Source organism: Bos javanicus, chromosome 3, assembly GCF_032452875.1.
Source record: "Bos javanicus breed banteng chromosome 3, ARS-OSU_banteng_1.0, whole genome shotgun sequence".
NCBI classification, from domain to species: domain Eukaryota; kingdom Metazoa; phylum Chordata; class Mammalia; order Artiodactyla; family Bovidae; genus Bos; species Bos javanicus.
The window spans coordinates 78,617,658-78,645,168 of record NC_083870.1 but is presented as its reverse complement, the minus strand read 5'-3'; the positions used below and the strand labels follow the sequence as shown (position 1 = coordinate 78,645,168).

The 27,511-nt window shown below is 39.8% G+C and overlaps 2 protein-coding genes across 12 annotated transcripts in view; one reads left to right on the top strand and one right to left on the bottom strand.

The window, feature by feature from the left end:
* The window catches only part of DNAI4 (dynein axonemal intermediate chain 4), a 100,273-nt gene extending 85,970 nt beyond the window's left edge, over nucleotides 1-14,303 (bottom strand). The window contains 3 exon segments of the mRNA XM_061411667.1: nucleotides 2,791-2,974; nucleotides 14,136-14,252; nucleotides 14,254-14,303. Of these exon segments, the coding sequence (XP_061267651.1) occupies nucleotides 2,791-2,974; nucleotides 14,136-14,252; nucleotides 14,254-14,303 (351 nt within the window).
* Nucleotides 14,286-27,511, top strand: part of MIER1 (MIER1 transcriptional regulator) — a 72,936-nt gene continuing 59,710 nt past the window's right edge. For 3 of the 11 annotated variants that reach the window (XM_061411680.1, XM_061411677.1, XM_061411678.1), the window contains exon 1: nucleotides 20,067-20,233. Coding sequence is in view for 9 of the 11 variants with exons in the window: in XM_061411677.1 (XP_061267661.1) it covers nucleotides 20,225-20,233 (9 nt within the window). In the remaining 2 variants the exon portion in view is untranslated. Of the gene's footprint in view, nucleotides 14,861-14,884; nucleotides 15,030-15,661; nucleotides 15,763-18,752; nucleotides 18,830-20,066; nucleotides 20,234-27,511 lie in introns of those variants that run through there. The other 8 variants (XM_061411668.1, XM_061411672.1, XM_061411676.1 and 5 more) reach the window with 8 other exon arrangements.

The window sequence follows — 27,511 nt, the reverse complement described above, 5'->3', positions numbered from 1 at the left end:
GAGGCTCGACATACGCAAAGGCGGGACCGAGCCTCAGGAGTCCCCCTGGAACTCCTCGAGCATCTACCCCCATAACCAGAGCCTGCCTACTTTACTACTTTGTGCTCTCACCTACACCTCTGACTTTACGGGGGGCTGTCCCCCACCACCTCTTTCGGAGAAGGAGTTAACTTAGAGCTCCAGTTAATAAAAACTTCTGGGCGTGACAAGAGTGTTTTAACCTACAAACTCCTCTGAAGGTTCTCTAGTCTGCCTGACAGGCTTGTCTGGCCACATGTGATCGCTCACAGCCTCCCAACCGTGAGAGGCACGAGATGCTTTAAACCTTCTAAAAACAGGTTCCTTAGAAAAGTTAGAAAACTATTAGTATAAGTATAATGGGCTGATTAGAAATTGTATTGGTGAAGGGTTTTTCATTTGTTGAGCCAATGTTTGTTGCTAAGTCTCCACATCCCCTGCCCTTACACACATTAATGAATATATAGAAGAAATAAGTATTAACCTTTGATATTAATCACGTTAGACCTTAGGCTAAGTAAATTCTTTCCTTAACTAAAACCCACTACACCCTCACCCTATAGGAATGTAACTTTATTTGGGTGGCGTCTGTTTTAAGAATAATCACCCCTGGAGAAATAAGTGTCCTGGTTGACTGACCGCTGTCACAAGGAGAGGGTCATAAATTGTCAGCAGGCCCCCTGGCCAGAAGATGATGTAACACCCCTAAGACCTCTGTATACATTTGTATGAAGCACCTGACTTTGATAAAAGTCAGGACTGCTGTCCCCACGTGACTTTTATATAACATCTCAGTGTATAAAAACAGACTCTGGAAAATAAAGAATTGGGATCAGTTCCTCAAAAGACTGGTCTCCCCATGTCTCTCTCTCTCTCACTCTGGCTGAGTCTCCATCTGGAGCGTGGAACCCGCCATGCTTACTTATTATGCCTGGGCTTCTAAGATCCGACCGGGGAGGCCTCAGTGTCTCCTCTCATTCGGGAGAACGGAAGGACGCCTGCGGCCTACGTAAGTGGTGCAAGCTTCTTGTCTTGAAGTTTTATTGGTCTCCCGAGTAAACCAAGCTACTCAGCCTCTTTTCTCCACTGAATTTTCCTACTGAGCTATCCTCATTCTATTACTCTTTATATCTTTGATGAATATTTAAATAGTCGCCTAAGCCGTCTCCCCTTCGAATACCCTGGATCAGCCGGGGCTGGACCCCGGCACTACAGTATTTTACTATAGCAGCATGAGCTGACTAATTCTTAAGGTCATGAGTAGACTCTCTTTATTCCACTCTAATAACAATGATAGGAGCCAACTGCCAATATTATACTGTAAGATTTGTTAGTTATATGGTAAAGACTCTAACAAAATCAATATATCAATATAGGTATACCTCATTTCAGTGGTAAAGACTTCACCTACAATATTGGAGCCATAGGAGTTCGACCCCTGGGTTGGGAAGATCCCCTGGGAGAGGGCACAGCAACCCACTCCAATATTCTTGCCTGAAGAATCCCATGGAAGAGGAGCCTGGCAGGCTACAGTCCATGGAGTCACAGAGTTGGACACGACTGAAGCGATTTAGCACAACACAGCATACCTCATTTTATTGCACTTCACTTTATTGCACTTCAATATTGCAGCTTTTGTAAAGTAAATTGAAGGCTTGTGACAACCTTGCATCCAGCAAGACTACTGATACCATTTTTCAAAAGCATCTGCTCATTTTGAGTCTCTGTGTCACATTTTGGTAATTCTCACAATATTTTAAATGTTTTCATTATTATTGTATTTGTTATGGTAATCTGTGGCCAGTGCTCTTTGACGTTATTATGATTCATTGAAGGCTGAGAGGATGGTTGGCATCAGTTCAGTTCATTTGCTTAGTTGTGTCCAACTCTTTTCAACCCCATGAACCGCAGCACACCAGGCCTCCTTGTCTATCACCAACTCCCGGAGTCCACGCAAATCCATGTCCATTGAGCCGGTGATGCCATCCAACCTTCTCATCCTCTGTCGTCCCCTTCTTCTCCTGCTCTCAGTCTTTCCCAGCATCAGGGTCTTTTCAAATGAGTCAGCTCTTCGCATCATGTGGCCAAAGTATTGGAGTTTCAGCTTCAACATCAGTCCTTCCAATGAACACCCAGGACTGATCTCCTTTAGGATGGACTGATTGGATCTCCTTGCAGTCCAAGGGACTCTCAAGAGTCTTCTCCAACAAGCATTAAAGATTTTTTAAATTATCTATATTGGAATTTTTAGACATAATTCTATTGCACACTCTATTTAGACTACAGTATAACACAAACATAATTTTTATATGCACTGGGAAGCCAAAAGCTATATAAGACCCACTTTATTGTGACATTTGTATTATTCCAACTGAACCCATAATATCTCTGAGGTATGCCTGTACTGTATTAGAAGTTATTATTTCAAAGCAGCATACTTCCCTGGTGATCCAGTGGTTAAGACGCTGCCTTTCAATGCAGGGGGCACGGGCTCAGTCCCTGGTTGGGGAGCTAAGATCCCACATGCCCTGTGGTGCAGAGCAAATGGTGCTAGAAAACTTGAATACCTCTATGCAAAAACAGCAACAACAGCTGACCATACCTTGTACCATATACAAAGATTAAGTCAAAATGGATCACAGACCTAAGTGTAAAACCTAAAAAGAATTTTGGAAAAAAAAAAAAAAACAGCATACTTTCTACCTCTTACATTTGAATCAATTTATTACCAGCATCATTTTCAAACAAACTTGGAATTCTAAAGAATATTACCTGTGTGACTGTCTTTGCGGAGGAAATAGTCATTTTTTCCATTTGTTTTGCTTCAGGTAGAATCATCATGTTTTTTGACATAGCCATTCTGCTTTGGTTTGCACCAGCATATCCTCCTTTCATTAGCGCTCCTTTTCCTGGACCAACAAAGCTAATAGACTTCCTTGGCCCTAAGCCAACGTTTCTATGTCAGGAAAAGAAAATATAACACAGAAGATCCAGGATTGAAGAAATATTAGCCAACAGATAAAAAAAAAAAAAAGCAACTTTCACTTAGAAACATGGAAACAATCTGATCATATAAACAAGAAAAAAAATAGTAACCACTTGAGAGCTCATTATATGTAAGCATAGTTCTAGAATGTTTACAAGCACTGTGTCATTTTTTCCTCACAATAATTCTAAGAGGTTGCTATAACATTATTTTATTTAAACCATAAAGGCTTAGAGGGAAGCATTCCTACTAGAGCTGAAATTTGAAAACCAGTCAGATCAAAAGTCTACACTTATTTCTCTGGGTCTGCTTCCTTATCTGTAAGATGGGGGTAGTAATAGTATCTTATACATTACTGGCTTCCCAGGTGGCTCAGTGATAAAGAATTCACCTGCCAATGCAGGAGACATGGGTTCAATCCCTGGGTCAGAAAGATCCCCTGGAGGAGGAAATGGCAACCCACTCCAGTAGTCTTGCCAGGACAATCCCATGGACAGAGGAACCTGGTGGGCTACAGTCCAAGGGGTTGCAAAGAGTCAGACATGAGTGAGCAACTGAACACACACACATAGGTTATTATGAGGATTAAATGTATTCATTTCTATATTATGGTTAGGAAATGCCTGACATATAGTAATCATAAATAGGTGTAGACTGCAGTTATGTAGGCAGACTGAAGCATGAGTAATAAAACCTGGGAAAGAATATCATGTTCCTGCCTGAACAATTACATAATAGATTTTAATAAGAAGAGAAAATATAATAAAAATATTTGCATCCAGGAGAAGAAGTATGATTTCACTTTTGGATCAATTCTCGAAATTCCTTAAGACAAAAATCTAGTCATTCTTTCATTCTAGTACTCTAATTGTGCTGCAGACTTCTTTAAAATAAGAACGATTGCCCCTTAAATGATAAAAAGACAGTGTGTTTCCAAAGAAAACATTTCAAACAATACTTTTACTTTCCAAATCATAACAAGATCAGACAAGAATACAATACTTGAAAATGACCACAATCTGCTTTTCACATTTTATTTTTCCTCATAGCATTTATTCCTACTGACACTTTGTATGTTGTCGTATACTCCTCTCCTAGAATGTAAGCGTCTTTGGAGCAAGAACTTCGTCTTGTTCATTGCTGTATCACTAGTACACAAGACAGTGCCTAGTATATTGTGGGCACTGTTGTTTAGTTGCTAAGTCTTGTTCGACTCTTTTGCATCCCCATGAACTGTAGCCTGTCAGGCTCCTCTGTCCATGGGATTTTTCCAGGCAAGAATACTAGAGTGGGTTGCCATTTCCTCCTCCAGGGAATCTTCCTGACCCAGGGATTAAACCCTCATCTCCTATGTCTTCTGCATTGGCAGACAGGTTCTCACCACTAGTACCACCTGGGAAGCCCTTAACTTGATGTGTGCGGCTTGCTCAGTCGCACATCAATTCCTCTGCCAGTGGCAAATCCCAGTGCTTTTCCATGTGGTCCCCTCCTCTTGGTATCGATAAGTGATAAACCATTTTTTTAATGGCAATGATATCCTGATCTGTTGTCCTTACTGAAATTTTCTATTAATACACTGCATTTAACTCAGCCTGTGTGGGTAAGTGAAGCTAGAGAAAAAACATCTAACCATGATGCCAGGTCTCATTTTAAATTACAGATTGTTAAAGTGGGTCCTTAATGTGACAGCAACCACACTGCATTACCTTGGTTAATTTTTACTACCCCTTCTAAAGTCATCATTTCACACTTCTTGAATATCAACATTTCCTCTCCTGTGTTTACCTTCCACTAACTAAATGAGAAAGCTGAAGCAATCAAGTAACTTTCAAATACTCCCACTGTTACATCTGTGCACTTGCCTCTCTCTGTGTGTCTATATTCCCTATTTCTCCCATTACTCTGAATGAGTTATCCATGATTCTTGCTTAGGTCAATTCCTCTACATGTGTTCTAGATTCCATTCCTTTTTGCCTATTTACGGACATTGCTCTAGTCATTCTCTCATGCATCATAAGCTTCTCTCTACTGGATGACTTCCCTGGTGACTCAGAAGGTAAAGCGTCTGTCTACAATGCGAGAGACCTGGGTTCGATCCCTGGGTTGGGAAGATTCCCTGGAGAAGGAAATGGCAACCCACTCCAGTACTCTTGCCTTGAAAATCCCATGGACGGAGGAGCTTGGTGCAGGCTACTGTCCATGAGGTTGCAAAGAGTTGGGCACGACTGAGCGACTTCAAACCTAATTCTCTTGCAGTCCTCCCCGTTTTTGTCAAAGGTAATGTTTTCCTTCCAGTTGTTCAGGTGAAAAAAACTTCAAAATGTATCCTGAATCTAATCATTGGTCATCACTCTTTGTTGCCACTATCATGATCCAAACACTATCCTCTCTCTTGAATTACTGCAGAAGCCTTCTAATTGATCTTCTCACTTAATCTAAATTCCCTTAAGTCTATTCTTCACATGGTAACCAGAGTGATCCTTAAAAACACAAGTTAGATCATATCACTACTGTTTCCCATCTCATTCAGAGTAAAAACCTAAAATCTTACTATAACCTAAAAAGTCCTACATGCATCTAGATTGAGCTCTGACCTCATGATCAATACTTTCTTCCTTGTTTACTCTGCTTCAGTCAGTGTCATCCTTGATATTTTTCACACATGCCAGGCCTTTGCAGTTGCTATTTCCTCTGCCTGAAATGTTCTTCCCACACATGTACATGTTTAGCATCCTTTCTGTCTCCAGGTCTTAAAGCCACATTCTTAATGTGGACTTCTTCAGCTCCCCTATCTAAAATGTCAAATACCCCTCAAATACGTCATATCCCCTTGCTTAATTTTTCTCCTTAGTACTTCTAACGTATTTTTACTTATCTAATTTATGAATTAGATGTTCCCCACCTAACCCTCCAGCCCTGAGAATCTAAGTTCCACAAGTTTAGGGACTTTGTGCTCTTTTGTTGCCTGCTGTATCCCTGCTGCTGCTGCTGCTGCTGCAAAGTCACTTCAGTTGTGTCCGACTCTGTAAGACCGCATAGACAGAAGCATACCAGGCTCCCCTGTCCCTGGGATTAGTGCCTACAATAGTACCCAATACACAGTAGCTGTATAATAAAAAAATTGCTGAATGAATTCCCAAATCATTATATCCAATTCAAAACATTCTCTCAATCTTCATATTCAAATGCTTACCAGTCTAATTGGATAGCTCCAGCTAAATGTCTTCTAGACATCTCAAGCTAAATAAATACATAATGAAATCATATCACATTTACTCATAAACCAGCCCTTCCTCTTTTATTCCCTACAGGGACCAAATAGAAACAAATTAGCAATGATGTTGCTTATACCAATTAGGTAGTTACTGTGATCTAATGAGAATCCTCAGTAAACTCTCCCAAATTTTCAGACTGTAAGTTTTATGGGAAGGAGCCATATTTTATGTCTACCACGAAAGCCCCAACTCTTAGTACTCTGCCTGATACAGTGGGAAATTTGACACAGAAAATACCAGTAAATTTAAAAAATTGAAATAAATACTTGTAGTCAACTATGTTAGAAATGTATGGTACATATCTATCCTAGCTGTGTTAGAAAACAGATACTTTTAATACAGGCAAATTAGTGGGCAATGAACAGGATGACATTCAGGAGATATTCACTTTGAAAGTTTTGCCTCAAAAATAGTCATGATACAAGAGGTATGTAGCTGTAGGTTCCTGAGTTTCTGAAGCAGAGACCTAATCTATTTTGTTCACCCCTATGTCTTCAGTGTCTACAGCAGTAACCGGAAAATATAACGCATTCTATATAATTGGTATCTATATAATGAACACCTGATGATCACTTCTATGAAAAAAGAGACTAAAGCATGCAACACATACATAAATCTCACAATGAAATAACTGCAGGAGGAAAGGAGGAGTGGCTTAAGAAAAAGTGTCTTTATTAGTCTCTTTTTATTTTAATGAGATGAAGGTAGAAATTTCAATCTAAACCAAATCAATCTCTTTCATTTATCCAACTGTTATTTATAAAATTACTGTGCATAAGGCTACATGCTGGCAGGGATACAATATGAATCAGATATGGGCCCTAAGGAGTTGACAGTCTTAATAAGAGAAAAAACATATATATGATTACAATGCAAGTACAAAATTGTATTTGCCTCAAAAGACTTACACTTAAGATATAACGAAAGTTGCGGTAAAGATTACTTTGGGTGAGAGGAGTAAGCAGAGAAATCATGAAAGTGGCATTTGAGTCAGGCCTGAATGCAGGTCAAATTCAAAAGAAGTGTGTGTGGTGTGTATGTATGTGTGTTTGTGTCTAATGCAGCTGCAGGTGAGGAGGGATGAGGGTATTGGAGCAGGACAGGAAATACACCCTGAGCAAAGCTCACTGTGAACAATAAAAGTAGAAAAGCAGGTGGTATATACAGAGAATCTTATATGATTTGGTTAGATGCATGAAGGAAAATAAGCTTTGAAGAAATAAAATGACCACGCTAAGTCTTTGAAATTTACTAAGCAAGCAAGAGAGTGCCTTTGAGAGAGAAGAGTAAGCTACTCAAAACTATATTTCAGAGAAATTCAGCTATATACAGAACACACTAGAAGCAAGAAGACCGTTAGTTACAATGCTATGGAAATAGGCAAGGTGAGAAGTAATCAAAGCTTAACCTAAGGTGGGGAAATGTAGAAATAAAACAAATCCTAGATAAAGCATGTTTTAAGCATATCTTTTTATTTTCTGTAATTTAATGTTTTGACATCTAGGAATTTGCTGCACCTGAAGGGACTGCCTCTCCCAGAGCTAATCAATTTTTATGCATAGTAAGGGACTTGCCTACAAGTACACCATTTATATTGGCTTCCCAGGTGAAGAACCTGGCTGCCAATGCAGGAGACATAAGAGACTCAGGTTCCATTCCTGAGTCCAAAAGATCCCCTGGAGGAGGGCATGGCAATGTACTCCAATATTCTTGCCTGGAGAATCCCATGGACAGAGGAGCCTGGCAGGCTAAAGTCCATAGGGTTGCACAGATGGACGTGACTGAAGCGACTTACCATGCACACATCATTTATATGCAAACCAATCAATCCAGAGTCCATACCCTCAACCTCCTCCTTTAGCAGGCTCTCAGAGACCTCACTCTCTCGGTCACTATCCACTTGCAGTAATCAGTGCAAAGACAGGAACCAGAAACCTAGGGATAGGCCCAATACCCAGAACCTTTAAAATTATTCAAACAAGCTATTCTTACATCTGCTTATTCTGGTTTGTCCATTCCTTGCCATGGAAACCACAATAAAGCTTCTTGCCCAGGTTTTCCTCTTGCTGGTTCTACATCCTGCCTGGCCCTGGTGCCTCTTCATGTACACCTCTATGTGGTTGAGCATGCCATGCCTCCTGGTTTTAGGGATCTATGAGTATTTAAAAACAAACTAACTTCGTCCTTTATGTTAGTTCTTTCTGTGTCTGTTTCTTAACCATACTCGATTAAAACAGCCCAAATACCCTTAAAACACAACAGACACAGAACTAACGCTTGCATGCATGCTAAGTCGCTTGCCATGTCCAACTCTTTGCAACCCTATGGACTGTAGGCCACCAGGCTCCTGTGTCCATGGGATTCTCCAGCCAAGAATACTAGAGTGTGTTGCCATGTACTCCTCCAGGGAATCTTCCTGACACAAGGATTGAACTTGTGTCTCTCATGTCTCCTGCACTGGCAGGCAGGTTCTTTACTGCTAGCGCCACCTGGGAAGCCCTACAGAATAGGACTTTGTAACTGATAATAACCATCCTGATTAACATTTAAACTTCAAAGTACTTCCACTTGTTTTTGTAATTCAATTTTTTTTACTTATTTCACCCTTTAAAAATAGGAGCACAATATTGCGATTCAGCATTTCTATACATTACAAATGATAACCACCCTAATTCAAATCTTATAATAACTTATTAGATATTTAATTGCCATGTTTTACATGTGAACAAACTTAGGTCAATTTAAATCCCCAAACTCATCCAATAACTCACAGACTATGTGTTCCTCAGCAAGTCTCTTAATCTGTTTCCTTCTTCGTACATAAATTAAAGTTAATAATAGTACTGGCCTCATAAAGTTAAGGTCATGATTAAATTAGCCTTTATTTCTAAAGCACAATAAAAAGTTAAATTGTAGACATGTTCAATTTTAGATATTATGAGTGCTAATCTGGTGGAGTTGTTTGGCAGCAGTTGAAAATCAAGAGGAAAGTGAATTTCAAGGAACAGAAGTGAGATACAGATTTGAGAAACTTTCATGGAGATGATAATAAATGAACTGAGTTCCAAAATAAAAACCTAGAGCCACAAAGAGAGTGTAATGGGCCAAGGAGAGAAACTGGAAGTAGAAAGTAAAACTAGAAAAAAGGCACCTAGCCCAGTAATAAGTGAACCAGTTCAGGGTTGGTTCAGGGTTAAAGAGGGGAAGATTGATATTGTTAAATGCTGTGAGGTAAAAAGAAAGCCCACTGAATTTGGTGACTTTTGAAACCTTTAGGTTACTCATTATTGACCTCTCAGTAATTTTCATACAGCAATGGAGACAATAGAATGCAAAGGTTAAAGAGTAAACACAGATACTTGTGGTTTATGGTCTGACATGTAAAGGCTGCAAAAGACATCGATCCAGTACTCACAAGAAAAAGGTTTAGCAAACTGAAAATCAGTGGGTCTTCTTAGACCCATCAGAGAATTGAGGTTACATGCAAACCCCTGTACTGAAAGAGATGTAGGAAAAACAGAATCACAACTTACTGAAACTGCCACTAGAGCTAACAAGTGGAAGGAAAACCTAACAGGCAATAGCCTAATTGCTGAAAAATGAGTGTAGACTAATTCAAAAGAGAAAAAAATTGCTGGGGGCCCAGCCTTAGAGAGGCCCCCACACTTATCAAGTTTTACCTTTAGGAGCTCCAGCAAGCTCCCAGGATGAAGGTCAGGGTAAAACTCCCTGAGTTTCAGCAGGGGGACAGGAAGTAACCATTCTGAAATATAAACAGAATGTTTAGTTATCCTTAACAGAGGCCTGCCCTCAAGGAAAACCATTTTACCAGAGCCTAAGCAACATGGGGAAAGGGAAATACCTTACTTGAAGTCCACCTAACCTTCTTGTTCCACCTAAAAAAAAAAAAATTCTGAGAATTACTTATGAAGGTCATGGCCCAGGGAAAAAGGCCCACTAAAAGATTAAGACCTAATCATAGGATTAAGGTACACTTCTCTCTGCCTTCCCATTCTCACCCAGCACATCTTACCACATCAACAGAGCTTCTGTATAATAACAGGGGATTACAATGGGAAGAACTGCAAGGCTCAGATTCTAAGCAGGAGTCTCTAGGGAAACCTAAAAACCAGAGGAGACAAAAAACCAGGACACTAGAGGAAAATGAAGTCTCGGAAACCTACAGCTACAGTAAACAGCCTGATTCCTAAGCAAATAAACACAAAACTTCACACTAAGTGCTTACTTATCTCAGTTTATATTACCTGATGCAACATATTTAGCTTTCAACAAAATACATGGCATAAAGCAGTCTGAAGAAACAAGCATTAGAGCCACAACAGATAATGGCAGAGATTTTGGAATTAAGACTGGGAATTTAAAATAATTATGATTAATATGCTAAAGATCCTAATGCAAAAAGTGAATAACAAACAAGAACAGATAAAAACTACTCTCCCCCTCTCCCACCCAAATCAAAAGGAAACGAATAAACTGGGCAAAGAAGTGAGATAAAAGCATTGAAGAAAGCACTAGTGCTTTGTTTTTTTCACCACAGTGGAAGACTGCCCTATACAGCCAATCCCCAAACTATGATTTTTCGACTTCACAATGTTTTGAATGTAATACAGTTCATTAGAAATCCTACTTTGAATTTCTTTTCCTGGGCCAACAATATAAAATCATACTCCCACAGCTCCCAATCGTGCAATCACAAGGGGAGGCAACAAATACAACCATTCTGTACCCACACAATCATTTAATTTTCAGTACAGTGGTCAATAAACTATATGAGATATTCAACACTTTATCATAAAATAACTTTGTGTTAGATGGTTTAGTCTAACTATGGGCTAATGTAAGTGTTCAGAGCATGTTTAAGGTAGGCTATGCTAAGTATGCTTCTCTGTTGGCTCTGATGGTAAACAATCTGCCTGCAATGTAGGAGACTGGGGTTTGATCCCTGGGTCAGGAAGATCCCCTGGAGAAGGGAATGGCTACTCACTCCAGTATTCTTGCCTGGAGAATTCCATGGACAGAGGAGCCTGGGGGGCTACAGCCTATAGGGTCACAAAGAGTCAGACGCGACTGAAGCAACTTAGCACGTGTGCCCATGATGTTTGGTAGGCTCAGTGTATTAAGTCCATTTTCTACTTAATGATATTTTCAACTTATGATGGGTTTACTGGGACATAACCTCATGGTAAACTGAGGAAAATCTGTATTGTTAAGCCAATAGGAAAAGACCCAATATAGGAAAAACTGGAGTGGGAAAGTGAAAAATTGATAAATACATGTTTCATGAGATCCTTTCTGAGATCAGTATTAAATCCTAAACTGAGAAAGATGAGAAATAATATATGAGGTCAAACCAATGGTTGTAAACTTTATTATGTATGAAATTTTGTTTTTAATTAGATAATATGGCTACCTCAAAAAGTGAAGGTTATACTACTTCCTATCTCCCACCCTAGTTCAGTTTAGTCACTCGGTTATGTCTGACTCTTTGTGACCCCATGGATTGCAGCACACCAGGCTTCCCTGTCCATCATCAATTTCCAGAGCTTGCTCAAACTCATGTTCATCGAGTCAAGTCAGTGTCCATCTCCCACCCTACTCTTTCCTTAATAGGTAATCTCCCATGAATGTGTCATTGTTTCAGAAATCCCCAAGGGAATTTTTCTAACACTCTCTCAGGTACTATGAGAGTTTTATGACTTTTTAAGAATTTACATGAAGTCAACTTAATTTTACTTTGAGATTTCCATACCAACAAGTAAAAAAACCAGACAAGAGGAGCAGTAACCAATGTTACTAAAGTATATATTACACTCATTTGTTTGCTGTCAGCAAATATTTATCATCTTCCGTCTAGGCAACAGCAGTGAACAAAACAAAAACCTCTGCCTTCATGGAGTACATCATAGCTTGGATGAAAACAGATTAACAAAAAAGTATATAATGTACCAAACAGAATAAACTTTTTGAAGAATAATAAAGTAAGTTGAGGAACTGGAAGTATTGGGAAGAGTTTATTATTTTATGTTGGGTAGTTAGAGAAGGACTCTTTGATAGCTGACAGCTGAAGAAAACAAATGAATTATGAAATGACTAAGGGTACAATATTCCAAAGAACAGTAAATGCTGTTGAAAGGCCTTGAAGTGGGAAAAGGTGCTTGATATTGTTGTGGAACAATACAGAGTATAACTAGCCAAGGGGAAGCATCCAAGGTGAGATCCTGTGTGGCCTACAGAGGATGAGCTATTACTCTGAGTGAAATGGGAAGAATCAGACTTTTGAGAAGAGCCACAGTGATTACTACATTGAATGAAGGTGATGGTAAAGAGACCATTTAGGAGTTTACTGCAATGTGAGTTACTGACCCTGGAGTGGTGGTCTGGACTTATTTTGCATGCAGAGATGGTAGAATCTACTGGTAAACTAAAGTTTTTTTACTGAGTAACTGGAAGAATGGAAATTGTCATTTACTGAAATGGGAAACTGCAAATTTGATTAGAGGGGAAAATAAGTTCAGTTTTAAATATGAATTTTGAGATGCCAATTAACTTCTAAGTGCAGCTATCTGATTTTAAGCCTGTTTTCTTGGGAGAGGTATTGGCTGGAGAGATAAACTTGTAAACTGTGAGCAAATGGGTAATTTTTAAAGACAAAAAACAAGAGTGAAGAGAAAAGGTTGTAAGACTGACCGACCCCTCAACACTCCAATATTTAGATATGGGAGAGACTGAAGACCTAACAGCAAAATATTTTGAAAAGGAATAGGCATAAAGCAAGAGGAGAATTAGGAGAGAGTAGTGTCCCAGAAACCAAACGAAGTGATTCAAAACTCAGGAAGTGGTAAATTAGATCAAAGCTGCTGATGGGTGAGTTAAGAAACAGAAATGGCCATTACACTTGGCTGGACAGTTATTGCTGACCACACAAGCTGTTTTTAGTGGAGTGGAAGGATGGACAAACCCTGGTGGTTCAGATGGTAAAGAATCTGCCTGCAATGCAGACCTGGGTTTGATCCCTGGGTTGGGAAGATCCCCTAAAGAAGGGAATGGCTACCCACTCCAGTATTCTTGGCTGTAAAATTCCACTGTACAGAGGAGCCTGGTGGCTACAATCCATAGGATGGTGAAGAGTCGGACACGACTGAATAACTAACACTTTCACGTTTCAGAATGGACAAAAACCTGAGTACCATATCCGAGACAAAAAAGAAGATTCTCTCCCAACACCTTTGAAAGAAGTTCTGCTCAAGAAAGATTAGCTGAGCTGGAAGAGATAGCAGAGGGGAGATGCTGAGGGTTTGAGGAGAGAGAACAAAAGTGATCTGGAAGTGTGGGAGAATGAATCAATTAGGAAATTTTAGTGGAATAGATAGACTAAGCGACCATTTGAAGTTTTAAGTGAGACAACTGTAAAGCTGTGGGCTTCTGTCCAGCCCTTAATCCAACTGCTGCAGAACAGAAGGTTGTAAGCTGGAATGAGTTTTAAGGCAGGACGGTATGAGGAGAAGGCGTAAAAAAACCTCGACTACAGAGCATAGTAATGTTCAGTCTGATAGCTCACAGAAGCTGAGAGATTGAACATCTGGGTACAGCTCGAAGGTAACAAGTTGGAGAGAAATAAACCACCACACCAGGAGTGCCAGGAGGAACGGCGGTTCTAAACAAACGAGGTCTTTTCTCAAAAGAGGTTTGGAAAAGGCTGTACTGTGCCAAGGAAGGAGACACTGCCACCTCGGAGGTTACAAGGTTGCTGACTCCACACAGATGAAGCGGTAAGTTCTAAAAGGGTCCCTCCGGGACCCAAGGGGATGGACTAAAGTTTTAGCGTCCGAACTTACACCCCGACGTTCGGCTGCCTGCGGCCGTTTACTGGAGAGATGGGCATGGTGGCGACTGGCTGCGGAATGGTCAACCGCCCTTTTTCCTCGCTGCTTCTGAAGCCCCTGTACCCGAAAGCCGGCGTTAGCGGCTCTGGCTAAGGCACGGGAATGTTTGCCGGGCGTCATGGAGACGGTGGAGCCCTGGCTCAACAAGAGGCCGCGCGGTTGGCTGGCGGCTGGAGGCCGAGGAGGAGGGAGGAGGCGGAGGGGAGGGCAGAGGGTTGGTGGAGCAAGAGGAAGCTCCGGACGACGACTAGAAGAAGGAGGCGGGCGGCCCGGGCCTCAGGCCCCTCCCAGGCTCTGAGTCTCCCGGGCTGCAGGCGGATGGATGGGGCTTCTTCAGGCGGTGGCGGCAGCAGCGGAGGTGGCGGCGGCGGCAGCAGCAGCGGCTGTAAGTGCAGCCTCCATAAACCATCTCTCCTCTCCTAGTCCTGTTCGGGATAAGGGGCTACCGAGGTGTCCTCGGTCCCCTTTCTCTCCTTCCCCTCCCCCACCGCAGAGTACCGCCCGGAAGACCCTTCACTTCCGGGGAGGAGCTAAGAGAGCGCGCCCACCGGGCTGCCCCTCCTGGAGTGGCGCCGGCCACCCAAGGCGCATGCGCAGCTCCTCTCCACCGCCCACCCCCGCCCAACTGGGTCTTTTGCTTTGGCGTTGGCGGCGGCGCGCTGGGAATCCGCTGCGGAGTGAGTTCGCCTCGCCCTGTCCGCTTCCGCCCCTTCCTCCAGTCGGCCCAGGAACCCGGTCGGGGTGGGGCCAAGCTGACCGCCCCGCTGTGGCCCCGCCTCTTTCGCGCTGTATCTCCGGGTCCTGTCTCAGCCCAGGGAGACTCCTGCTCCCACTGCATCCCTGGTGGTGAGCAGGGTCCTCGGCAAACGGGTCCTGGGCAAAGCAGCCCTTTTCGGAAGGAGTAAGGGAGGGAGGAGAGGCCCGAAGAGGGCATTGTTGTGAGGGAAAGAGGTCCTAGCAGCCCGTGGGAGGATCCCTGGGGACAGATGCCCCCCCCCGCCCCCACCTTTGAATGGCCTTGTTTTTTCAGCTTTTGGTGGAAAGATGTCTGGCATGGAGACCATCTCTAGTCCTCGATTGCTGTGTGACCTTGGGCGAGTCACTACTTCTCTCTGGGCCCCAGTTATCCCTAAAACTTCCTCCAACGCTAAAACTCTTTAATTTTGCAGAAAAGCTTATGCAGTTACAAGACTGGCCGATCTACTGAGGCCGCTTAGCCGAGGTGACCCGGACTTGAGTGAACCTTTCTTCAGTCATGGGTGGAATGAGGCGACCTATTTATTGAGTCACTTTTATTCCTTTATCATCAGTTGCAAATTGCATGACTCAAGGCTCATTAATGTTTTTCTAAAATTATCATGGGATTCCTGTCCTAATTCCTGGCTGTCTTTAAAAATTAGAGATGGGTTGAATACTGAGCTTGTAAGATCATTGTCTCCAGTCTCGTTACTACTGAGGCTCTCTTTCCTTTGATCCAGATGGTGTGGTGGCTCGATTCTCCCAGTGCCTGGCTGAGTTTCGGACGTGGTTAAGAACCAACTGGTTGAGGTTCAATGCAGACAAGACGGATGTGATGCTGGTAGGCAGGGGCGCACTTGGAGATTAAGGGAGGGAAAGTCCAAACTCCCTCAAGTATATAAATGTTATATTACTTTTCCAGTGTTTGAGAACGGTTGATGGGCCAATAATTTCCAGAGTTTGGATGAGATTTAAAAATCATGTCAACAATATTATCAAAATACCAATTTGTGATAATTTGATAAAATGGAGCCACTGGATAAAACTGTATGTAAAAATTACGAAAAGGAAAACCAGAACTGTTCTTTGCAGAACCAAAAGGCTATATATGTGTTTTGGGGTGGTGTTAATAAAAATCAAACCAAGAAAAAGATGATGCTAATTGTCGCATAGATGTGGGACTTCCAATGTGATGCATTACTGCTTTGTAATTTACATGCTGCCTGCTACAGTAAAGGTAAAACTATCTAAAATGTCATTTTTAAAAATAGGTGAAGTTTTTTGACTTTTAGGTATTCTCAATCTAATTAGTAGTTACCCATAAATTTTCACCTGCACATCATGTGAAGGCTGTCACTTTTAAATAAAAATTTAAGAAAATGGTCTTAAAGGGACTCTGAAAATTGTTAGATACAGAATTTGGTTTTAGGGTTTTGAATGTACTGTGTTAATCTATTTCATTCAAACAGCCCCAGAGTCTAAATTGTTGCAAATTATTTTCTTGATGCATTTTGAGAGGTACTTTTTTGAATTGCATAACATGTATATAATATTCCTTATATCTGAATCAGGTATTGGTCCTGAATAAAAGGATATATTTCTTAGGTACATGTAAATTGCCAGGTTTATTTATTGGTTAGTTTGGGGTACTGGTTGAAGAAAAATTGAGACTTTAAAATGCCTTAGTTGAAAGCAAAATAACTTTGAAGGGTTTGTGTGTGTGTGTGTGTGTGTGTATTGCAACCTCTATAAAATTGTTAAATAATTTTTTTAATGGAATATGCAGTAAATTGCTTAAAAATAGTTTCCCAATATAATTGCAGTTTTGAATAACTTAATGTGGTAAAAGTTAATGTAAGTTTGCCTGAACACAAGGAAGCCTTTAGGTGGTGGGGAATGGGAGCTAAAGAGGCATTTATTCAGGCTTTGTAGTGATTTTTTTTTGTTTTGGGACATTAGCCACAAATCTTACATATAATTAGAATTAACCACACCTTTTTACTTAACTGTAAACATTTTACTACACAATTCTAACAACCACCATTTTGGATATCACAATAATAAGGACTATAAATTGTAATAATTTTAAACAGCTCATATGTAATGGTGAATTTTCTCATGGCTTCAACTTTGTAATGTCCCCTTTTCAGCTCCTCTAGTATCAGTAGTCTTTAAAGATTTATTTTTTGTTAACCCAAGTATAAATATTGAGTGTTTATATTTGGATACAAAGAAGACATCTGTTGAATTAATCCAAAGTGCTGAAGAACTCAGGGTAAGGGGTGACAATAACAAGGAGGTAGACTCTGGTTTGATAAAAAGAACAATGTTCCAAACATTAGAGGTTTTTTTTGGAAAAGAACAGCCTTTTTATGAGACGGTGAGTACATTGGAGCTGTTTAAGCCTAGGCAGGAAAGCCTGGTAGTGGGGAAACAGAATGAAGGATTCCTACCTAGACAGTTTAGAAATTGACTAAAGACCTCTAAGGTCACATCCAGCATTAAGATTCTGTGACTAATGAATAGTTAATTTATACATATTTGATACTGAAGAGGTATACAAGAGTTTTGAGAAAGACTTTGCCTTCTTTAAGACCCAGGTTCGATCCCTGGGTTGGGAAGATCCCCTGGAGAAGGAAATGGCAACCCACTCCAGTATTCTTGCCTGGAGAATCCCATGGACAGAGGAGCCTGGCAGGCTACAGTCCAGGGGTCACAAAGAGTTGGGCACGACTGAACGACTAACACGTGACATGATGACATGACAAGATGGCTCCTAATTTTTTTTTAAATAAGCATTTTATTTTATTTTTTGGCCACGTGGTACTGCATGCACGTCCTTAGTTACCCAACCAGAGATTGAACCCATGCCCTCGGCATTGGGAGCATGGAGTCTTAACCACTGGACCGCTAGCTAGGGAAGTCCCTCCTAAAAATTTTAAAGATAAATATATCGCTAGAATAAGATGGAAAGTGGGTAAAACTATACTGAATTCAATATGTGAACACTGACTTACAACATTGGAGCTGTTTCTCTTTTCCTTTAGAATGTCTGAATCAAAAAAAAAAAATCACTTAACCCACATTTACAAAAAAACAATGTAGAGTGAATTTTTTTTCCTTAAACAATAATGCCACTTAAAAATAGTAAAATTGATGGACAGTATTAATAAACTTGAAGTTTTTTATCAGTAAAATGGATACCCATTCAAGTATGTCCTAGACCCTGATATTCCTGACAATTTCAGTAGCTTAAAGGACTGTGAACCCCAGCTCTTTATCACAATCAGGATTCTTGTTGATAACTGAAGAATCAGAGATTCTTCAAGCAAATTATTCCTATGCCTTGCATTTTGACAATACTGTTTAATCTTCCTTTTGATAACCAGCTAAATTTCATATATTAGCTTTCCCATTTAAATGGATAATTCTCCTTTAATCCAGTTGTTTTATAAAGCCTGAGTTTCTACCTCTAGGCCCCTTATTCTTATCTTTACCCACCTCAGTTCTATGCACATCTATTGTTCTTTGCCTTCACAGCCGTTTCCATCAAGCATCTCAAAGTGAAAAGTGTTGGACTAGGAACTGACTTAAAAAGTCATTTCTGTTTCAAATCAGAAGGACTAAGGTAATTCAACAGGGTAACTCTTAGAAACTATATACCTATGCTAAAATATTTATTCCCCCAAGGAATCCTGAAAAACACTTTTATATAAGTATTCTAAAAAATAAAGTGAAAATTCTGTACAGTACAGTTAATGGTAAAAATTGTTTGTAGATTTGGGAACCTTAAAGTTTTCCTTTCTCTTCTTTCCTTTGCTTTTCTTTCAGTAGAAAATGTGCATCAGATGTTTATGTTTAATTGGTTTACAGACTGTCTGTGGACTCTTTTCCTGTCATATTACCAGGTAATGTCCTTTCACTTAGCAGCTACTTCATATACCTATAAATGCACAAAATATTCATGCACAAATTATTACTGGACATAATTTCAAGTTAAATGTTGAATCTTTGGAAACTACTTAATAGAATCTAGAATTTTAAGGGAATACAAATAATCTAAAACAGTCTTCCCCATATTTCATTGTAAGTTAAGTATTGGTTTAAAGAAAAATTGTATACGTGCACATTTATGTAATATATAGTGCTGGCAAAGCATTATTTGGAGGGAACAAATAAGTTTCATATTTAATTAGTTGATTTTGGAAGTCATTTTTGAAGTTGCATTAAGAAGAACCCTTGAACATTTGGGGGAAAACGGTCTTTATGAAATAAGACTATCTAACTTCTGGTTTGGTAAAATGTGTTAGTACACGTTTTAATATCATGTTTGCATTACCCAGTATCTGCCATAGTAATGGAAGTGAAACACGTTTGTTATTTTGCAATCATTGGCTCTGGCAATCAGAATTGGCACCAAAGCCAGTTGGCAGTTCTCGGCCAATACAATAAACTTTTAAATTGCAGGCATTTCAGGCACTGCACATAAGCAAATTCTCCACCTATACAGTCGAGTTGGAGATTATATCTATTAAAGAGCAGCTTTTCAGTATTTCACATTTAGAAAAATTCTCTAGTGCAGAACCATTGCATAATTACGTTACTACTGGCATTGCATAAAGTGTGTGAGGAAAAGCAAATGATACATGAGGATGGCAGTCTACCCAGTACAGTCCCTTTTCTTAATCCCTGCTGTGACCTGTAAAATTCTGTTATATGGGATTTTACCATTTCTGTCGGGAAAGATCCAAAAGAAGTACCCGTCAAGGGATAACCGCTTTCAAAGCGCACTGCTTGACGTTGTTGCAATCACAGCAACATCCGTTTTTCCAACAAATGGGACTTCAAAAAAGGCCTACACGTTAAATATATCGTATCTTTTCCCCAACGATATGAATGCTGGACGTGTCTCCTTTGGCTAGTTTCCTTCACCTCTAGTCCCTAGAGCCCGCTCCCGGGCTGGGGTCCCTGATCCGCTGGGCTGAGATGCCCACCTCCCGCTCTACACCCACCTTGGCTCCGCCTCCTCCGCGCTCCTCTGGGGGAGGGCTGCCTCGGGGCCGCGCGCGCGCGCGCGTTCTGGCCTTTTCCCTCCAGTCCCGCTGAGCCCCGGCGCCGCGAGGGGGCGGAGTGGGGTGTGGTGGGCGCGCTCGGGCGGCTCCTGCGCGTTCCCGCCGAGGCAGCGGCGGCGGGAGCGGCAGAGGCGGCGGAGGCTGGAGTCCCGTTGCCGAGTCTCACATCCGGGTTCTGGCCGTGACCCAGCTGCGGCCGCCGCGGAGATGTGACCCGTCAGTACGGCAAATATGGCGGAGGTAAGGGAGTGAGCTCCCCCTCCCCGTCCCGGAGCCGGGCGCCCCCAGGTCCGGGCCGGGGAGGAGTGGAGTGGGCCTGGCTAGGGAGGCCGAGCCCTGCTGGCGCCACTGCCCACCTGTTGTCCAGAACAGGCCGCGCTCTGGGCGGGAGCTTTTCGTGGAACTTAGTTGGGATGGGTCTGTGGGTAGGAGAAAGCGGAGGCGTAGTTCGACTTCGGGGGCACTTTAAAGGGTCGAGGGCGGCGTACCCGTGCGTACGGAAAGGGGCGAGGTGGGGTGGGGGGCGCCCGCGGAGTAGGGGCGCCTGTGGCGCAACTTCGCCGGCCGGTGCTAGGGGCCGAGAGAGCAGCTGCTGCTTCCTCTTGAGAAGTTTCTTCCCTCTCTAACCGAGATGCTGTTGCGCCCTACCGCGTCACCCCCATCGGTTTGCTACTGACATTCCGCCTGTGTTGGGGAAAACGTAAGGAAAACGGCCTCTGATTAACTCAGTAATTTTCTTGATGGTGACCAGATGAGCGTGGAGAAATGAACTTGGTCTTTTCGCAATCCATCACTCTAGGTTAGGGCAGCCTCACCATTTCTTCAAACATTCCCCCTTCGCCTCCCCGTAGAACCTCTTTTTCTCTATATTTCAGAAGAGTTGCTCTCTCCCTTTCTTAATCACTTTCCGGGCGTTTTACGCCTTTGCGAATCGAGGCTTTCTATTCCTGTCTTTCTCTTTCAGTTTTTTCCCCGCTTAGGGAAGATTTCCTCCCCTCCCCCTCCTCCCCTCTACCCCCCCTTCCCCTCCTCCCCCCTACTCCCCTCCTCCCCCCTACCCCCCCCAACCCCCGCCCCAGTTTGCTCTTTTTCTAGTAAACGAGTTCCCAAAGCCCCCCTTTCTTCACTGGCGATTGTTTAAATTTTGGGGCCTTAAATCCAAAGGGCCCTTAAACCATCATGTTGGGGCAGACAACCTCTGTTGATTAATCTGAATTTAGTATATACTACTGGAGATTAAAATTTTTGCCTCTGATGTAAACCTATAAACATTTGACTTTTTAAAAATACATTTTTTCTCCCTTACCATCAGAAGAATTTCGATATCCTTCACTCGCTGGAGTTGAAGAGGTGTATTTGGACTTCTGTGTCTTTCTTGAGTAGAGCCACTTTAAATGTTGGCAAAGACATTTTTTTCTTTTGAGAATTATCATTTTCATTGTCTCAGGGGTACCTAAAAACAGATTTAGGAAGTAGGTAATTATATTTACCGTCCACCCCCTATTTTTGTCTTCATTATTTGCTAAATGAAGCCAATGGTGAGTACACGTTCATCAATACCATAATACTTCCTTTTAAAATTTTGGAATTCAGAAAAATACGTTTCGGAGAAGAATGTTAATTTGGAGACCTGTTCAAGTACCTGTTGAGTGGAGGGACCCAAAGCTTAAGAGTTTTCTGGAGTGGCTCTTAGGGTGCTCCTTCCCCTTGGTGTATGGAAACTGACTTTATGTTCTGGAGTATTTGCTATTTAAAAGGAATAGCAGGGTTGATTGCTGCCAGTATTTTTAAAATTTTAATATTCTGACAAAAATAAATTTAAATCTTAAGATTTACTTCCGTTTATTTTGCTCTTTGTGATTAAAGAATTGTATTCCAAGGAATATAAATTGGAGAAAACATAGTACTTTGTATTTCACTTAATGTGACTGGATTTATTCCACTGGACTGAAAGATATTTAGTCCTGATGAGGTTCTTAAGGGCTTGTTTCCTTCGTGTGTAAAAGGGGAAGGGATTCTGGGTACCTGGCTTTACATATATTTTGTCAAATAGTCTTCAGTGAATGCCCATTAGGTAAGCAGCGCTGTGCTGTAATAGGTGATGGGGTTTCTTGCCTCGTGGTGCTGCTCAGGATGGTTTGAATTTTAAGTTTTGTAGTCACATTTTTAAAGCAGGATATTACTGAAGGAAAATACCTTAGTGTATAAAAATACAGTGAAAAATGTGCTTTTTTTTTTTTTTTAAACCTTAGAAATTTTAACTACTACCACACTGAAAACAATATGTAAATCATTTTAACATTTTATTTCTTTTAGAATTAAAGATGATTGTATTCATTAGTGATTGAGTCACTGATCGTTTCTTAATAATTTCAAGTGGACATTTTAGTTTCCTTAAAAATCCTATCACTTGGAGAATGGAACTTTCATGTTTTGTAGGAACACACGGATAGTTCAATTTCAAGAAAATTTAAAAAACCCTGAAATTTGTTTCCAATGCATTTTAGTGACCTAGTTATCTTTTAAAAATTAATCTTTCGTGTTCTTCAATTACTTGTAGATGGTTTTATTTATAATAGAATTTTGCGGAAGAGTGGAGGAAACTTCATCTCTGTCCTACAGAAAATCTAGAACCAGTGGAGTAGTGAAAAGTAAAATGAATTTGTAGTTTTCCTATCTCAATATTTTAGTAATTAGAATGATTTTAGAGACTAGTCATTTTAAAAATTAGACGAAGGAGAAATGCTTGATTTATAGAGTGCTTCTACTTTTATTTGAACTCCGAAGAGATTTTTTTTTTTAATGCTGCCAATATAAAGCATGTGATAAAATAATTCAAATGCCGTGCTCTTTGCACTATGGGTTAAGTAGACCTGAAGACTGATGCTAACTGGTGAAATAACAGTACGTGCAAAGTGACAATATGTGTTCATTTGATAAATCTAAAGGGAAAATAGGTCACTGAAGAAACATGTCTCTAGAGAAAAATGTAGGTATTATGCTTCTGGGCTTTTTTGTTGTTTCCCGCATAGTGACCCTGATCTTGTTTTTCCAAAAAAATATTTGATTCTTAAATACTGTTTGCTTTAAATGTGTACAGAATACTAAATTTTCATACATGATCTGATTATCTTATTCCATAATAAGTATGTCATGCTTATTAAAATTGTAGTAACATTTAAAACATATATAACGTATATGGAAGTAATGACATATGCTCCATTTCTTAATACTTTCTGGTAATATTTCTCCCTGCTTATTATCCCCTAAAATTATTAATCAACCTTCGAAAAGGAGGCTCTCCTAGTCACACTTAAAGGAAATTACAGAGTAGTGGCAGTTGTACAAAGGCAGTGAGAAAGAAAGAATAAGAGGAAAAAATAGTCAGTCCTTTGGGTTTTATAAGGAATGTGGTATACAGACTTTTGGGAATCAACAATTTGTCTTTTATTTCAGAGTTTGTAAACACATAAGCTACTTCTCTTTCAAGGGAAAAAAGATCATAGCATAGTTTAAGACCTGTCTTTTCACCTAGGCCATATTGTTGTCTCATAAAAAGAAGAAAATTTAATGGATTTGCTATTTTGTGTTAGTTTTAAGTACTTTAGTATTGCCAAAAATAATACATAGTATTCAGTCACTGTCACATCTATCCCTTTCTGTTAAAAACAGACTCCTTGTGTAACATTTTTCAAGGGTTATTTGGATTTTGTTTCTTAAGGAAATAGGATCATCTTGAATGCTATTCTTGATAGTGTTAATTTCTACTCTAAACAAAACTTGTTTCACTGCAATGAATTCAGACCTAAAATAATTATGCCAGTAATGAAAAAAAAATTTTTTTTTAGTGTTTATACTTACAGAGCTATTAAGGATTTATCCAGAGTGCTTAACACCCATGATGAAAGTTTAAAAAGCTTAATTCAGAAGAAATAATAGTCAAAGTGCTTGATAAGGTAGGAAAGATTAGTTGGGAAATAATAAAAGTGAATTTCTTTTAGAGAATTCTGGAGACTAATAATTTTCCCAAATAATTAAAAAATGCAGCATTGCCATTGAAACTTCAGCATGTCATTATGAAAAGTAACCAGCTATACAGAAATTTCTTGCATGAATTTCAGATGGAGTCACTGTATATTTCTAAAGATTTCCAAACGGTTTCAAAATTCATTGGAGTGATTAAGTTCACATACCAGTTGTTACTGGGGACCACTCTGTTTGACTTAGGCTGTGGCTTAGGATGTTATGTTTATGTTGTATGAAATTCATAAAGTAGCAACCTCCAAAAGCTTTTTGCAAATTAGATTTTTCCCCCAGTAGCCCTAGATTTTAAAAATAATACATTTAGAATAGTCTTAAACATATCCCATACATGAAGCTAAGTACTCCTTAGTAGTGTTACGTTTTTTGAGCAGTTCATAAAAAAGTAAGGAACTTAGATCTCAAAGGAAATTGAACTAAACCTGAAGAGATCTAAGTCTTTTCATTCTAAAGGAAAATGAAACTGAGAGTTTATGTAGTTTGTCCTGGGTTGTGCTGTTTGTGTAGTACAGTCAAGACTGGAACATAGAAGACTTCTGAATTGCTAGTGCTTAGTAATAGCAGTTCATCCTCTAAATTATTACTGTTGTTGTAAATTTTCTAATTTTAACTCCAAAACTTTCTTAACCAACAGTTAAGTGATTTAATTTTGTGTGAAGGAAGAGGGATGGTGGGCCCTTGGCCCAGTCTCCCTGCCCTCTCTCCACCCTGTAATAGGGCCCCTAAACTCCTGTCTTCATCCCTATCATTGTGAGAATCTAGTATCTGCATTACTAAGTAAATGATATTAATACTTAAATAGTGGTGGAATTGGTTTGTGAGAAAAAATAAGACAGTTATACTCACTGAAAATGTGTTTTTGATTGTCTAGGATAAAAGAATCTAATTACTTCGTGTTTTTACTACCTTATTTATGTTTTAGTAATAGTGATATTCTAGTTTATCTTTTGTTTTTTTGGTATATGGGATATTTCTTATCATGGTCTAAAAATATACAGAAGAGAAACATTTAAACAAATTTGAGGCACTGAATAGTTGTTACAACTATTAGCAGCTTGATCAACTAAAACAAGTATATGAGTGTAGATATAAAAGTTGCCATAAAAGTTAACAGTTCCTTCTGATTCTTTGATTTAGCCGATTCATACCCTCTCTGCTGTTTTCCATCTCAGATAAAACAATTATGTATGTACCTAAAAGAAAACTAGGTTATTTTTCAAAATTATATAAACTTGTTTTTAAAAAATTATGGCAAATACTAAGTTTTCTTGAAAATCTAAAAGAGAAGAAAATGAAAATGGCTCATAGTTCCACTGTATAATCTCCACGGACTTTCTGTTTAAAAAACAAAGAATAATGCTTGCAAGCGGTTAAAAAATTCCAGCAGTACTGAAAGGCATAAAATGAAAAACCTTCTTTCCCCATCCCATGTTCTAGAGGTAACTTGTTAACAGATTTTTGTGTATCCTTTAGGGGAAAAATTTTTTATGTACCAGCCCAATTTTCCCCTTCCTCTACACTTTTCTTTTACTCCTAATATAGCTATCTGTTTATAGACACATACACATGCACATGTATTTAGCATTTTTTCCCTCAGAAGCAGAACTGTCTCATTCTTTTTAGTGAATTAGTAATTTCCTTTGCTTGGAAAAACTACGTTTCATTTCTAACTAGTTAAATAATGGACTTAAATTTTTTCCCCTTTTTCTATAGACAACTCTGTAGTAATAACTGAGATACACGTATCTTTATGTGCTTTTTTAGTTATATCAGTAGGGTAAGTTCATGTTAGCGAGATGATCTGCAGAACGCTTTAACTCCTATTTCTATCAGTAATATATGAGCGTGTTTTAAGTACATTTTAATCCCCAGTGTAATAAATCTTCTTTACTGATTGCATTTTATAATTTTAGATTTTTCTGAAAATAAGTATTGTTACAAATGAGTACCTGTTTAGCTTTAGTTGTAGTTTTTCCCCGTCCTTTCTAATTTACTGTAATCATTAATGGTAGATGTTGCAGGTTTTCTGGAGGGTATTGTTAGATACCAGTTCCTAATGAGACATAGATAATAGTCTGACATGACAGATGACAACTTGCAGTCACATTTTAAACATGCTTTGACTAGATGAAAACCATTTTTTAAAAAAATAGAGGGGAAGGAGGAGAGAGTTTTTGTTGTTGTTGTTTTGTTTTACATATTTAATAGTTGTTTCCTTCCGAAATGTAGAAGGAATTAGGTCCTAGGCTTTACCTTCACCACCTGTTGTGGAACCATTATCAAGTCAGTTTTTCTCCCTGGGTTTGCTAATCTATAAAATGAGGTAGATGGGGTAGGTTTTATTGCCATGTTCATGATCAAGTAAATTTATGCATTTGGAAATATGTAGTACTATATGAACATAAAATGGTCCTGCTATTCTTTTAAATATCTAAATTAAAAATGCCTTCATTTCATACTAAAATTTCCGGTATTATACTAAACTCACGTTTATATGTATTTATATACTACACTCATAATGAAAGATGATCAGTTTGTTTGTTGGTGGGCAAAAGTAATGCTTACAGTATAAACTGTTTTCAAATGCCTGTTTTCCAGAAGCTGATATTTGATTTAATTGGATATAATTGACTTCCCTGGTGGCTCAGTGGTAAAGAACCTGCCTGCCAAGGAAAGGAGATGCGAGTTTGATCCCTGGGTTGGGAAAATCCTCTGGAGGAGGAAATGGCAACCCACTCCAGTATTCTTGGCTGGGAAATCCCTTGGATAGAGAAACCTGGCGGCTATAGTCCAGGGGGTTGCAAAAGACTCAGACACGACTTAGTAACTGAGCGTGTGTGCGTGCATGTGTGTGCAGGCGCACACACACACACACACCCCTCCCTCCCTCCCTCCCCCTCTCTCTCACTCTCTCTCCCTCACCAGTCTCTAGCCTGTAGATATATAGGCAAACCATTCCTGCTTCCCCTCCCCCAGTGCTAATCCAGGTATACCATCCATCAAATCATGTTTCTTAAAACGTCCTAGTATGCCTTACATACCATGATTAGTGCTATCTTTAGAGCACTGGGTGTTCTGTTTTATGCCAGCTATACGTATAATTGCTATCAGTCATTTAACATTTGGCATCTTAATGAATAGGACATATTTTAGACCTTTTTCAGAGCATTACAGTGGTAACTGTTTACCAGTAAAACAAAACTCAGTATGGTGTTTATTCACATTTAGCACAGTTTGAGGAGTTTTACAAACTATACAGACCCCAGTTGCAATTTAGTCTATTATTGCCAATATCTGATAACATCAGTGAAAGTGTACCTTTTATTCTTAAGTAAAATAACTTATTTTTTTATCAGAAGACTGTTAAATGGAATAATTATTGGAGTGTTCAAAAAGAACCAAATGCTCAAAGAGCTATTTCTTTTAAGCTAGTTTGAAAGATGTGCTGGTTTCTCTTGTTTTAATCCTTTCAAACCT